The 16,033-nt window shown below is 38.6% G+C and overlaps 1 protein-coding gene across 1 annotated transcript; it reads right to left on the reverse strand.

Moving 5' to 3' along the window:
- Positions 1-764: 764 nt before the first annotated feature.
- Positions 765-15,623, reverse strand: cavin2a (caveolae associated protein 2a). The gene is made up of 2 exons (XM_079822015.1): positions 14,802-15,623; positions 765-2,161 (listed from the first exon to the last, which is right to left on the reverse strand). The coding sequence occupies exons 1-2, from the start codon at positions 15,336-15,338 to the stop codon at positions 1,286-1,288; spliced, it is 1,413 nt and encodes a 470-aa protein (XP_079678141.1). The 5' UTR covers positions 15,339-15,623; the 3' UTR covers positions 765-1,285.
- Positions 15,624-16,033: the final 410 nt, after the last annotated feature.

The raw sequence follows: 16,033 nt of genomic DNA on the forward strand, positions 1-16,033 counted from the left end.
AATATACCGGGTTTCTACTGATACAAAGCTTAATGCTAAATCGCTGAAGTTACCCTTTAATGTATTCTCTCATCCACTGCTATAAAAGTTAACCCAACACGACTTCCGCTTCTGAGAAACCCGGAAATGTGAAAAGGGTATTTTGAGAAACGATCTTAGATAAAAAGCAGGACAGTTTCTACATAACATTTTATAAATTAGGCCCCTGAAGTCTATCTGGCAGCAATTCTTATATTTACAGGTCTGAATACAAAATTTTTTTAGTGTTTAGGAGAATATGACGATATTACATCAGCCATATGGAATGTTTGACAACACACAAATACTTCTGCTTCACTGTATACGTGTATTTATTAGGTTGCGTGTGTGTGCCCTTGCCGTGCACTACAGCAGTAATTGGAGAGTTGTTGGCAGTGGGCAAGGTTTCCATGGAGATGGCAGTCAATTGTGCTGGCTTTCCCCCAGCAAATTTGTAAACATCCTCATAGACATCTACTTATTCAAGCCTCGAGATGGATTGCTGCTAAATATTTTAATAAAAGACAAAAAACTTTGTCTACATTTCAGCTCTTGCCTTTTGTAGTTGTCTGTTTTATTCCTTATCAAAATAATTGTATTTGTACAATGGTAATGATGTTTAATGGTGTTATATTTCATGGTGCTAGCATGTTCATATGTGATATGCCATAGTGTACTTGGTGCTCCAGAGTATTTGCATCATAATACTGTTACTGAAAAAAACAAAGTACCGTTTCCAAAAACCATAATACTTCCATAGTACTTTATTGTAGACAATTTAATACTAAATCTTATGTACACTGACAGAAGAGAGTCTGGACTCCAGCATAACAAAGGGCAGATTGGCACACACATTGCCTCTCCTACACAAAGAAAAAAAAATAGATAGCGAGTGAGAGTTCAGGCATTTCAGTTCAGTCAATTTCATGGTATTCACAGGCTCCCACAGGAAAATATAGCTATTTCGGTGTATCATTGTGGTGACAGTGGTCTGAACTGCTGTACCATTCTCTGGGCCTTTGTACACAATCTATTTGAAATGGAATCTAAATGGAATTTCCTCCTACAAGAACATGCTTAATTTCTGAACATAACACAATAGGTTATAGTTACATTATATCTGGGGTTAATTCAGGGCGATATGTTATTCCAGCAGACATGATAATATTAAACAAGCGTGGGGACAAGATACTAGTGGCACAAGGGAGTAACTATGCTTCCCAAAGTCTCAAAAGTAGATGGAAGTCAGAGGGCTAGAAACAACTGTTTAAGAAGTTAGTTCAACAGTAGCTGCAGTCGACGGCGGAGACATGGGCACTTCTTCTGCGGGTCTTGATTCTTTCTCTTTCTCCTCTTCTTCCTCTATCCCATTTTCATCATTATCATCAGTGTCATCATCTTCTTTATCCACTTCCTCTTCAGCCAGAGTTGCAGATGGACCGTTCTCAAGATCTCCAGCCTCACCTGTGACAAACACCTCTCCATCTGCACTTCCTGGTGTGGAGGGGCTGTGGTGATCATCTCCGTTTGCTTTTTCACATGGGGAGTGTAACTCAGCCATGGGCAGCTCACCGTCAGGTCCCCCAATATTGGGGAGCTCCACTGGGGTGAGGTTTCTGGGTGAGCTCCCGGGCTTCTGGGAGGAGTTGGCGTCTCCATCTCGTTCCTTCTTGACATTGAAGGTCATTGGCGAGACATGGAAGGACGAGCTCTTGGAAGAGGAGCTCTTTGGGTGGTTGGGGGTGAAGCTTTTCTTGATCTTCTCACGTTGTTCCGGAGGCACAATCTTGTTGATCCTCTTCTCGATGCTGCTTCGTGAGAAGGCCTTTTTCAGACTATCCACCTTCTTCAGACTGGAGCGCTTGAACTTGTCAGCACGAGAACGTTCTAGACGTTCATTTCCCAAGCCTGGGAAGCTATCTTCATGCAGATCCACCATGGAATCATCACCGCCCTCTGCCAGGGGGCTCATTGCTCCTTTTTCCTCATCGTCATCGGAGGAGAGGCTGATGGTCTGCAAGCCTTCATCTTGAGAGTGGTTTAAATCAGGGAGTGGAGTTGGTGAAGATGGAGCGATTTCATCCTGAGAGGTGGAGGCCAGGCCATCTTTAGTAAGCAGAGTGGAGGGGATTTCATTGTCCTCCTGAAATTAGAGAAAAAGAAAACGTATTTAACCAAGCCTGAAAGAGTGTTAATGCCTGACCTTTAAGGTTACAGTGCAGATATTGTGTAGATATTGTGTAAATCCTACTATAACCTGAATCTGATGTAAATTTTTTTGCATGTAGATTTTTGAAAACAATCTTCTCCAAAGCCACTTACACTGCAAACAGTTTATCAGTTGATGTTTTAACAAACCAACAGCCTTGGCATTGCACCAGACTGTACTATAAAGATTAGTTTCAGGTCCGCACACAATATTCTTGTATAAATGAGCAAAACAAAGAGGTGAGTCAGTTTGCACTGTTGTTTTTTTAAGTTATATTGCGTTGCGATTATATCTGTTGAAAAACCTGTTTGTGGCACAGCTAGCTATAGAGAAGACATGTGGAGGCATTGTCTTGGAGTTATTCCAAAGCAATAAAAAAAATGGCACAAGGTTTAGGTTTATTCTTCCCACTAAATTCCTTTTCAAAAGCTTTGATTTAAAACTTACATGTATAAAAACGCAAACTAAAATCTTGTTTCACTTAGCAATCTGATTCCTTTCTCGAGTCATTTGGGTATGCTGCATATCTCAGTATATGCTGAATGCAATCATTTTATCGCTTCTTTGCCTATTGACTTATTATGTTACTTATAAATTAAATATAAATATCTGTTAGCTTATGCATAATTAAATATTTGGTCATTTTCTGCCAGGACATTATCCAGTAATTTTACGTTAACCCTTAAAACACAAACTAATGCAATGTGTAATTCAAAATACAGGTAAAACACCTTTAAAAAACCAATATGGAAAATTCCTTCATATTTATACAGTACATTGTGCCCTATTTTTACGGACTTTTTTTTTTACCGTGCACCAAATATGCCACACCTTTTCAAATCTCTCTCTCTTACACACACAGAGAGAGTGCAGAATATACTTTTAGCTCCCAAATTCACCCATGCTAAATTCCTTTTCAAAAAGCTTTGATTTAACAAAAAGCCACAAAATCTTATTTCACTAAACAATCTCATTTCACAAGTCAAGATTTTTTGGTAAACTGTGCTTAATATATGTTGAATGCAATCATTTTTATCACTTATATTTGTTTCTTATTTTGTGATTATACATGTATGAGATATGTGATATACATACTGTTACCTAATGTAGAGTTAAATATTCAGTCACTGAAATAATAATAATAATAAAAATCACAAAATATGCTATGCTCTTTCAAATCTCTCTCTGAGACAGTGCAGAATCTTCCCTTATCTCCCGCGCCCTCCCCTCATACTCGCAGACCCCTGACAGATACCTCAGACACGGCTGCTGAGGTTTACAGGGGTTATGCTTCACGCTTAAGGAGTAAATTGAAGATCTGACCCTCAGGGAAGGGCGGATTAACAGCACGAATGGAGCTTTTGCACACGCACCTGCTCCCTCCTAAGGGCACCAAGCACACTCCCAGTAATTTAGAGCATGCACTGTCCAAGCTCTAAACATCTAAATGACAGATTCGTTGCCAGTATTTCAGTATGAAACTGCAAATGCAAGTATATGCATAAATAGATCTTCAGATGCCAATGTTCCTGTCTTTAAATGAACCTACAAGTCAAGCATGTTCTATCCTATAAAGCACTCATTTATGTGCTTTTCAAGCTAGGTTGAGCAGTTTCATAGAGGCTAGCTTTGAAAGCATAAGATCCCATCCTCCCGAATTCAGAGCGCTCTCCAAAACCACGCCTCCTCCAAAACACATGAACACGCAGAGCCCGAGTAGAGTCTGCAAAGCGTCATGAGATAACGTGAAATACCTCATGTCTCAAAGCACATAACATTACAATAAATAATGAACATAAAATACAACATGTTCCTGGATCAACATCTTTAATGATCATGAGACAACATTTCAATCAACCAATCAGATTTGAGGGATATTACCATTATTATTGTATTTGTGTTCACCCATCATTTCCCTCTGATTACAGGGATAAGTTAGCAACAAAAAAGGAATAGAAAAAAGGTTTAGGGTCAGGAATAGGGTTAGCACTAAACTTTCTGACAGGAATTTTGTTCTAGGATCAACAAAATATGTTGATCCAGGAACGTGTCAAAATTACAGTGACCACCTGACAGCTGCAGATTCATTTTGCCTTTGATAGAAAATCAGAGTCTGAGGATATAAACTCAGAACATGCTTTGGTCCTGAGACTTCCACAGAAGATTAATAGACCACTTCTAATAGTAATTGCTATTAGGATGTAAAGAGTTTTTCAACCAGTATAACAAAAAGTGTTTATGTAAAACATCGACTAGCCTAGCTTTCATTAATTCAAAAAATGTTCACACGTTCCTTTAACTTGTAATAAAAATGCAAAAAATGTAATAAAATCATAATGTAAAGACAACCTGATCATCATGCGTTGCTTGTGAGCACAAAACTCTGTGCTATTATCAAGAAGTTGTTTTACAAATTCCAGTGAAGGAATGCAACTCCCACTTTACATTCAATAACTAATCCCAATGTCTTTCTTGATTAATACGAGAAAGTATTCTAAAATGTTTTCAGTGTAACAAATGTTTATTTTTTTTAATGGTCTAAAGGGATGGTACTTGTGCTCATCTTTGTTAACATTTCACCTTTGAATACCCAGTATCACCTGAGGGCAGAGATCCAGTCAAAACCAGTGTTGACTCTGGGCAAACCAGTTTCTTCACGAGCACATGTAACACCCCTCAGGTTCAAGAGCGACGTGGAAACCAGAGCTGGGAGTTGGCTGGAGTTCGGTTAGCTCTGTAAAAGTATCAGCTTTTAATAACCTGGTAATGTCTATATTTGTATTCTATTTCATAATTAATAATAGAGTGAAACTTAGGCAACACCTTCATGTTGTTTTTTTATCCAACCATACAAGAACTGTAATCTACCAAGAAACTACGCAGATGAGATTTAGGGATTTAGATATTAGATTAAAAAAACCTTGATTCTGTAAAATGATTCCCTATTGAAATATGTTGGTTCTGCTCAAATCTAATTAGTTTTTACCTTGAGGGTCTTGTCAGACGAAAAGTGCACACATGAAATATATATCTCTATATAAGCCTGGGAAATTTCACACAGTAGTAGGTTGACCCCAATTGGAAGGCTTTATTAAAAGAGTCTCAACAGTAACAGTGTCATAAAAAGTAGTAAAACTAACATATATTAATATAAAGATGCATATTTTAGATTTTTTGGGGGGGAATGACGTCATGCAACTAGCTACATACTATTCTACATTCATATTTTGAATAGCTGAAAACCAAAGCAGGGAGTCTCTGTTTGGTTAGTTTCACTCTTCATTTATCATTTGCATTCTTAGTTGAAGCTGTTAAAGTCATTCTGATGCTGCTCTGTACCCAACTTTCTTAACATTTGTTTCACAGCCCTGTGTCCGGTAACAAAGTGATAAATCAAGACATTTGCCATTCAGATTTTGACCTTTATCTAAATACACAATGGCTTGTGAGGCTCAGAGGAAGAGAAAGAGGAGGGGACTGAAGAAAAGAGAGAGGGAGAACTTTTGAAAACATTGTGTCACATGCTGATACCCCTGGTTCAGTGTGTGTAATGGGAGCCTGTATAATTAATGCACCCTGCTGGAGGCCTCTGGACTTTTTGGAGTGGAAACATCGAAAGAGATGAGAGAGACTGGTGTGTGTGTGTGTGTGTGTGTGTGAGTCTCTTGATCAGGCTCTTACAACACAAGGGCACAGGAAAGAAACAGAGGAAAGACACATATAAGAACAATAGAGGATGATATACTATAAAAAAAAAACACACACAAAGGAAGGATGTGTCACTGGTGGATGTTTGCAGTATCGCATTTGTTCTTACTAAGGGAAAGTGGCTCTCAAAGACTGTCACTACAATACAATACTTAATATACAAACACAAAAAAAATCTAGCCGATAAGTGCTATTTTAGTATTATTTCATATACTATATAGTATTTATGAATATTTTGAATTAGCTTTTATTTTTATACTTTGTTTTTATTTTAAATTTAGTTTAACTTTCAGTCATTTTGTTAATTGCTGCGCCCCAATTTGCCTACTTATACTACGACCTTAAAGTATGTACTCTTTTTGTGAAGAAAACATACTTTTGAGTGTGTAGCAGAAGAGTATGCAAGCTTTGGGACATACTACTTCGTCATCTATAACGGACTCTGTCACTTAGTTACGTGCATCCCGTCACCGTTTAAACTGGCCTGTCAATCATCGTCACGGTTAAAATCTTCCACATTCAGTTTCATTTCCTACAGTATCGGAGAGAAATGTAGTAGCACGTTGATCTGCCATTTGTGGGTCTTTAATGCAGAGACTCTCCTCATGTGTTTGCAGTTTAAATATAATGATGCTTTTAAAAGTTAAAGGTGCACTATGTAACTTGTATGTCCACTAGAGGTCGCCTATTCAAAACAAAGGCGTAGTTTGATGATGCCACGTTTGAGCGCAGATTCTTGGGACATGTGGTTCTCACCTCACAGCCGGTGGAAAAGAATCGGGATAGGACTCGGGCAGAAATCATGTTCATGGATGCGATTATTAATGTTACTGTAGTATGAAGCAGAGCAGGACCGAGTGTTGTGGAGCTGAACAAGGCAGCTGGAGCGATTGTTAAAAAGATGAACACAACACATGTCTCGCGAGCAGTGGGACTTTCATTAGGCCGCAGTCGCCAGCGCCATTTCCGCTTTTCCGGTCATGAGTATGAGGCACTGATCTATATAGAGAATAATTTTATAGATCAGTGGTATGAGGTAACGCAACTCTGTTTATCATATTAGATACATTTGAGTGTGTTGAAAATTATGTTATGACGTTACTCTGTGCATTCGCTCTGCGGCTGCTATGGCACTGGTGGCACACTGCAGTAAGAGTAAAGCGTTTAGGAAACCGAGGGTAACGCAGATATGACGGAATTGACAGGCGATTCCCTCACACGTCCCGGTTCCTGGGTTAAAATAGCAATTTTCTCACGATTTGCAAATAGTTGGAAACATTTGGGATATTGTAAGTCAACTGAACAAAATATATAACACTGGCCTGTTTTTTGGATATTTTACTGCTAAAATGCTACATATTGTAGCTTTAATAGCCCAACGTATCATTACAAAAGTTCACAATGCTGTTAGAGGTGAAAAATAATATAATGTGGATAACATTGAATAAATATCTTTTCGTCAGGTTAAACACTGATAATTGATCACTCAACACCCTTTATCTAAACCTCTACTTAACCGTCGGACTCGCACAACTGTCATGTTTGTAGTTTTTAACACTTTTATCCGCGTTTGTAGTTCTAATCGAATCCTCGTCCAATTTGCATTGGGTTGTCGATCTGCACTTCGAATTCTGAACGGAAATAATAGACCATCCTGGTATCTTTGGAATACTATTTTTAACATACTACGATTTGGGACATACTAATTCTATTTTCGAATACTATTTAGTACGGATAGTATGCGAATTGGGACACAGCGTATGTTTTTGTCATTTTTATTATTATTTTAAAAAATATTATTATTTATTGTTTAATTTATTTTTATTTCAGTTTTAGTTATTCATTTCCAGTTTAATTTTATAGTGCTTCAACCTAAATGTATTTTAGTAAGCTGCCGAACATTTCTAATTTTACTTTAGTTTAGTTAGGCTTTTCATGTAATACTTATTTCAGCTTTATTTTATTTTATTTATTTGTGTTGTGAAGGTTTTAGTTTTTATATTAGTTAATGATAATAATAACTTGAAAGATCGGAAAAACGGGGGAAAGATGAAAAACATGCACCACAAAACAAAAAAGGCACAGTACAAAAGGCACAGTCTTTGTACTTTGTCTTCTGGGGAAATGATTCTGCAGCTGTCAAGTCCTATGCAAATCTGACTCATAAAAAGTCTACACCATCTGCACAAGTTTTGATTGTAAATCTTACTATGGATATCATGACTGAATATCATTTAACCATTTATTAATTTAACCCTTTTCAAGTTTATAAAACACGTATCTGAACACTTAAAACACATGACTTACAGCCCATATGTGATGCCCCATAAAAAAAAAAAAACACACACACACACACGCACACAAACCAGACAAAAATGTGCCCGCTCATCCGTTACCTGTTTATGATGTGTGGAAGAAGTTCAGGGAATCTTTGGCCTCGCTCCAGATGGAGAGAATAAGTATAAAGCAACAGCCAACTGGCTTGAACACACAGTTCAGTGAGATGCTGGGCAAAGCAATGTGCTATCAACGCCTCCGATCTGCGGCATTGTGGTAAAAACTATGGGAAAGTGATACTTAAAGGGCCATCTGTGGACTTTCAACCGTCTTTTAGTGAATTAGCAGAGGTTAACTGCCCTGCAGAAATGAAGAGTATTTTGTTTTATATAAAAGCAAATTCTGACTTATTGCCTGAGCTGATGAGAACTAAGCTGTCTAAGAAGGGGTCTGATTGTATCTCATTCTCTCTCTCTCTCTCTCAGGTTCATATTAAGAAAGCTTCATTGTCTCTGTCTGTCTGGCCGCTTGAATTAATCACATGATTAGTCATGCTCCCTGAAGTATCATTTTTCTAATTAGACTGTATTTCTTTGAGTGAGTCTAATAACACCTGTAGAAAGAGTGTGTCTGGATCATTTCATCTTCACAGGGCTTGACTTTTCAGATCTCACCTCACCTCACCCTTGATTCATTTCTTATTTAAACAGAAAGTTTGGGTGGGGCATACCAAAGAGCTTGTCTATTAAAAAAAAAAACAATATATTAACCAGTGAACCATTGCTACTTTCTAGTCGGTTGCAGATGGTATTTGCATTCAGGGGGTGGGGCATTCTTAATCCTTAGAACATTTGATTGGACAAATATCTGTGTTGTGCAGGATGAGTCACACCGCACTTAACTATGATCCCTTGCAAACATTACTAAGCTGGGTGCTGGAGGAATCATGACTAGAAGGCGGGAAAGTGCATGAGCACACTTCAGCTCCACTGCACCAAAGTGAATAGGTCAATGGTTCTTCATTTATGGTCATCATCACAAAATAAACCCTGACTGGGTGTTTGTAGGCTGTATTATCTGTGGAATGATACGAGAAACATGAAACTAACACAGAATAGGAGGTTCTGGGGCAAAAGTCAAATTTACAGTTTGGCTGTCATTATTCAAACATATCTGAATGCTGCGATTGACCAATCAGAATCAAGTATTTCAGAGCGTTGTAATAAACAAACAGGCTATATGTGTGTGCTTATTCAGAGATAAAGGGAGGAGTCGCGTTGTCAAACCAGAAATCCTGCACAGGGCCGAAATATGTCTGATTCTCTCTCTCTCTCTCTCTCTCTCTCTCTCTCTCTCTCTCTCTCTCTCTCTCTCTCTCTCTCTCTCTCTCTCTCTCTCTCTCTCTCTCTCTCTCTCTCTCTCTCTCTCTCTCTCTCTCTCTCTCTCTCATACATCAGTTTGTTTTCCATTGTTCTCGTCCAGTTCATTCTATCTTGTTCTGCTCCTCTGCTGTTTCCTCCCTCATCACAATCTCTTCATGCTTTTCTTTCTTTCTTTCTTTCTTTCTTTCTTTCTTTCTTTCTTTCTTTCTTTCTTTCTTTCTTTCTTTCTTTCTTTCTTTCTTTCTTTCTTTCTTTCTTTCTTTCTTTCTTTCTTTCTTTCTTCTTTCTGAATCAGTATGCTCTCAGATTAAAATAGCCAGAACAAATCTCTGAAATGCACCGATCACAATAAGCAAACACATTTTCTCTCAGTGTCAGAGAATATAATCATTGATGAGATCAAATCAACACAATCAAATCCCGATGAATACTCTTTGTTGTTGAACAAAATGAACTGCGTGCATCCGGTACGCAAAATGGATACAAATCTTTGTTGGAAATCATGCTTTTGATTGATGAAAGAATGTGTTTTGTTGTATAACCAAGTGTTATCGTGCAGAACTATCAGAATGAATGTGTTTTGATCATCAGGATCTGCTCTGTCGCTATAAAAAGCTCTTTCTCGTTATGGGAGGGTCTGTAAACACTGGCTATCTGGTTGTTTCCCTTCTCCCACCCTGAAAGACTGTCACTTTCCCACAATTCACATTTGCACACTCATATTTGTTTTATCTTTTATTGAACTTCCTGATCTTGAGGATTGAACATCTATGCGAAAATCGAAATGCACAATTAAACAAATGGATTAACTTGGTCAATCATACGTGGCATTGCTTGGATCCCAAGCAGACTTACATCATCCTAATGAAGGCGTTCCAAGGCACCTCTGGGCCAAAATAAACCCTGACAATGTTCAACAGGATTTCAGAGGGTGAACTAATGAGGGGAATCGAAGCGACTACAAAGGTGTAAAAAATGACAGTTGTCAGATGGTTTCGTGAACGCCCACTGCAGAAACATCTCAGCCAAATCTTTCTTTCCTTCAAAAACATAAAAGCAATAAAATATGTTTTATAACCATCCATAAAATCCTCATGTTTGCCATCAGTCATGCAGCTTGCCAAACCTTGCACGTCCTGGTGAAGACGTTTAAGGTGCATGTTATCCCTTATAAGTATAGAAAGAGTTTTTCTGCTTGACGTCATGGAAAACACACACATAACCGATCTTTATATCTTAGATGAACAAAAACAGCATGTTATGAGAAGTTGTCTAGATTATTGCTGTGAACACATTTAATGATCCTTTCAAAAGCACTGTGAAACTGCAGTGAAGAGCTTCAGCACGTAGAACCACTTTTTTCAAGAATCAACACTCATGTATTCCTGAGAACACAGAAAGAGCAGTGATGCATTAAACATAGACAAACAGAGGTTTAAATGGGCAGTAATTACTGCAGATCATTAGTGCTTGTTAATGGAAACGAGGCAGTTGACCGGAATGTCTCTCCAAACTCAGTGTCTTTACTGCAGTTCTTTCTTTCTTTCTTTCAGAGGGCCCTTGTGTGTTCGAACCACACCTTCCATCTCCAAATGCCTTTACACAGTGCACAGAACTTTTATAATTACCACACAGGCTGCGTGAGCATCATTAAGATGCCAATTTTTTTTTACAAAACAAGCAAATGCGCAACCAAAGAGCAATAGCGCTCTTCCAAAGCAAACTTCTGAGCCCGAACGGTTCTCCCTTGTTTTTGTATTCTGTGTTTACTTTCAATAGTGTTAAAGGGGTGGTCGCTCTACAGAACAATACACCATTGTTTTATTGGCCTATGGTATACGGACATGCACATCACTTTCCATTATGAAAGACAGAAAACAAAAAGAAGAGAAAAATGTCTTGACTTAAAAGAGTCAGTGAATTAAAGATCCTTATAACATAGGGCACAATTAATCGAATTTCCGATCGTGATTACAATTACAGATTCCACAATTACATAATCGTTCAAAGGTGCTATTACAAAAAAAAAAGTGCACTTTATAAATAACGATTTATATAGTGATGCACCGATTTCAAAACACTGCATCATGAAGCTTCGAAGCGTTATGAATCAGTGAGTCGAATCATGATTCGGATCGCGTGTCAAACTGCTGAAATCACGTGACTTTGGCGATCCAAACCGCTGAATCGACTCACCGATTCATAACGCTTCGAAGCTTCATGATGCAGTGTTTTGAAATCGGTCATCACTATATAAGTCGTTATTTAGGTTCTTTTTGCGCACAAAAACTATTCTCGTCGCTTCATAAAGTTATTGTAGAACCACTGTAGTGAGATGGACTTTGTAACGACGTCTTTAGTACCTTTTATGGGTCTTGAGAGTGTAAAGTACATTGTGCCAATGGAGGCCTTTCTGAGCCATCGGATTTCAACTAAAATATCTTCATTTGTGTTCCGAAGATTAACGGAGGTCTTACGAACGACATGAGGGTAAGTAATTAATGACAGAATTTTCATTTTTGGGTGAACTAACCCTTTAAGATGAGTGTTGTTTTTTCTTTCTACAGGTTATCTTAAGGGATTTTCTATTGTTTTATATAGTTTTAGTATAACATTATAATGCCATATACAATGTATAGTTGACAATTGAGGCTTAATTCTATAGAAAAGCAATAAAAGTCTTTCAGGAAGACTTCAGCTTGTTTATTTTCATATAAAAAATGGCATACAGTTGCTTCAAACAATGCTATAAGCCATTCAAAACATCATTCAATGTAAATTGTGATCATCATAATTAATAAATCGCAATTACAATCGACAATTATGATTTTTGTCATAATCGTGCTGCCCTATTGTCACGTCATATTTGTATTGACACATGTGCAACAAATGTGAAACATCACCTGCAGCTATAATGCCGAACATGTGTCAAGAAAGGAAAGTACATGCCTGTGCAGTCACTGAGGCACTTAACCACATGGGAAAGTGTGTTTTGACCAAAATACTGTATAAGAACTAAACCACTATAAGACACACTATGACAACTAACTATGGAAGTCAGGTGAAAATAAAGGTTACTGTGAGATAAAGTTTAAGATTGACAACAAACATCATTGTTTGACACACAGTATAGGAAACAAAGTCACAATTACATGAAAGCAAATTTGCAATTATGAATTTTACCAGATTTACCTTTTTATTTATTTTTATTTTTACTCTGAGGTGGAAACTTGCTTCCATACCTGACTGTCTAATAACACATACAGTACATGACATATTCACATGTGTGTGTGTTGCTTTAATATATTTTAAAATATTCATTTATTCCTGCGATGGCAAAGCTGAATTTTCATTCTTTTATGAATAGAAAGTTCAAAAGAACAACATTTATTTAAAATTAGACATTTTGTAACATTATAAAATGTCTTTACTACCACTTTTGATCAATCTAATGTGTCCTTGCTGAATAGGAGTATTAATTTCTATATAAAAACATGGTAGTGTATTTTCATAGCAGAAGTGCTAGTCCAGTTAATGTGTGCGTGTGTCTCGCTCTTCTTTTCATCTTACAACACGTTCCCAAAGCAGATATTACAATCTCCTGCAGCAAACTTTCTGCAAGCCTGCACTCATGCCGAATAGTTTTAACAAGCTGAATACAGGCTGATTATCACTTTAGAAAATCACCTGCTGCTAGCGATCACAAAGGGAACGGTTAAGACTTGGGATCAGCCAATATCCGCACTGTTCAGCCTCATGGGCTTCCACTCTGACAGCTGGATTAGTCAAGAGTCATCATCACCCCGATAATCAACTCTCTCCACACTGAGAGATTGCTCTTATTAAAAGAGTTTATGAAAAACCATATCCTGAAAAGTTCCTGTTTTACTTAGGAGTCTTTATAAAGTTACTCATTTTGAATTTGCATGCTTAAGTCTAACAATCTGTTAACCTCAGCCTGTTTCAGAAAACTTTGATGAAGAATCAAATGTACAAAAAAGGAAATTCTTATGAAGAAGGACTTCTTATGAAGGAAACATGTGACATCCTTTTGACATTTTACAAAATGTTATGCTAGTTAATGCCTTTGTGAATGATCAGGTGAACATGCTGGATCAGGATGAGTCTCAAAGGAGCAAGATACAAGTTTGTGCTTTCATATCTATTGAGGTTCAAACACTCTTTGACATTTAGCTCATTCTGCTATTGAATAACATTAGCCTCAGGAAAACTGATTCCCAGAAATCATTTTGAAAAGCAGAACTCTAACACCCATAAGAAATGCCTCTACCTGCTTCTACAAGTTAAAGATCACTGTCCCAGCATGTAAAGCTGCATGTGGCTCGCTCTAGGGCAATCAGATAAGAATACTATTCTAAAAGCATGAGCCCTACGCAGTTGCTTAAATCAACACAACGCACCCTTTACATTAACCAACCGGCATAAAGTATAATAGCACTTCCTGAGTGTGTAAAATTGCATTATCTGAACAAACAAAACACCTCACCAAAGATTAGAGGAAACTAAAGCACAGGTCACAAAGCTGGTTTAGCCAGAAGTCTCGACTTTACAATCTCAGTTTGTTTTACATTTATTTGTAAGGAGAGGCTTTTAATTTAATGAGCCTATTGTAAACAAAGTGATCTTTGAGCTTTATGGCAAAGAATGATGAAGAATGTGAGAGTTTTGCAGGAAGCTCAAGATCAGCTACTGACAACTCTCATTTACACACATTCTGTAACAATACACATTCTGAAATGATCACACACAAATGCACATATTGCCATTCCTCTGCAATCTGCGCAAACTTCAAACATTTCATACCATCTGCAGTTACAGGAAGAATTCCCATGCACTTTAGTTTCATTCATGATACACTACTGCACACGTGTCCTGTCACACACCACTAAAACCCTAAAACACTGAAATCTAACTTTCTCTGCAATTACAGTGTGCATCCCCTTGCAAATATGTCAAAAAATATTTACATGGAGTTTAACTTTTAAAAAAAAAAGCATGTGTTACAGTGTAATTATAGCCTTAAAACTATTTATTTTTATATATGAAAAACAAGCTATAAAGTTTCCTCAAGTGTAGAAAAACTTAATTTGTCTTTGAAGGTTCCTCAAGTGTAGAAAAACCTCATTCAGACACATCTTTTTATCTTTAAAGCTTCCTCAAGAGTTGGACAATCTCAATCTGCTCACCTGAAAGATGATCACTTTAAAGTGGTTCCTCTTCAGCAGATGGGTGTGGTTGGCCTCCAGACGCTTCACCTGGCTGCTCTGTCTATCCAGGCGCTCCCTCACCTCCTTCACGTTGTTGCCAGTCTTGCGAGAACGCTCCAGCAGCTTGGACACGCTGTTGGCCGTGGACATGTGGCTCTTGGTAAGCCGGGTCACGTCCCCCTGCACCACCCTGACCGCCCCCTCCAGCTCGGCCTGCTTCTTCTCCATCCTCCGCTGGTTCTCCTGCACCGACTCAATCATCACCACCAGCTTGTCGAGCAGAGCCACCACCGTGATGGCGCTGACCTGGCCACCAGGGGCCGTGGGGCTGGTCGGGCTGGTGGGGGACTTTGGGCCCCGACGGGAAAGGGTGTTGACGGGGGAGGAGGGCACCTGGCTGGGGTTGAAGCTCGAAATAAGGAGATCTTGGGCATCCTGAGCTGGTGGTGTCGGGGTGCTTTCCTCCCTGGGTAAGGTGGTTGTGCTTCGCTCGGCGTGAGAGGAGTCTTCACCCATCCTGGAGTCAATGCTGGTGGTTTTAAACGGTGTGGTTAGATTGACTCTCACAGACACTCTCCTGCCTTCTGCGCCTCTCTAAAAACAACATTCCCAACACTCCACTTAAAAACCTCTCACACACCCAGGGGAGGGGCCTGGTTGCTGTGGTAGTTAGTCCAGCCCATCAGAGTAATGTGAGTAAAGAGTGTCAGTGTGAAAGTGTCTCATTGCATATTTTCCCTCGGTGCAATTTCAGTATTGTTTGATCAGCCTGAATTTGCAGTCAGTAATGTTTGTGATAGTGTAGTGAGGCATATTTGGACGACACTAGCCACAGGAGTGTTTGTGTGAAGGAATGTGGGTGTATCTGTTTCTGTGTGCATGCACCTGAATGTCTCGTCATTTCTTCATGAATCTCTGCTGCCGTTTTGTCTCAGCTGTCCGGCAGACTGGAGAAATGTCACTATGGAAATCAGTGTTTGGACAGTGAACTCAGTTAATCTGTGGCCATGACACCGTGCCAGACTCAAGCACCACACACACACTATATGAATGCTTATAGAGAGGCATCCAAAGAGGCATTTGTTCATCCAAAAATTAAAATTCAGTCATTATTTACTCACCCCCATGTCGTTCCAAACCTGTATGACCTTCTTTCTTCTGTGGAACACAAAAGGAGAGGTTTTTATGAAGGTTCACGTGGTTTTTTTCAT

The sequence above is a fragment of the Gobio gobio genome (genome assembly GCF_949357685.1).
Source record: "Gobio gobio genome assembly, chromosome: 7".
Classification (NCBI taxonomy): Eukaryota; Metazoa; Chordata; class Actinopteri; order Cypriniformes; family Gobionidae; genus Gobio; species Gobio gobio.

Coding starts and splice junctions, on each gene's coding strand:
- cavin2a (XM_079822015.1), bottom strand. CDS start 15,338: ATGGGTGAAGACTCCTCTCACGCCGAGCGAAGCACAACCACCTTACCC. Junction 2,162..14,801: donor TTAAAGTGATCATCTTTCAG/GTGAGCAGATTG, acceptor CTCTAATTTCAG/GAGGACAATGAAATCCCCTC.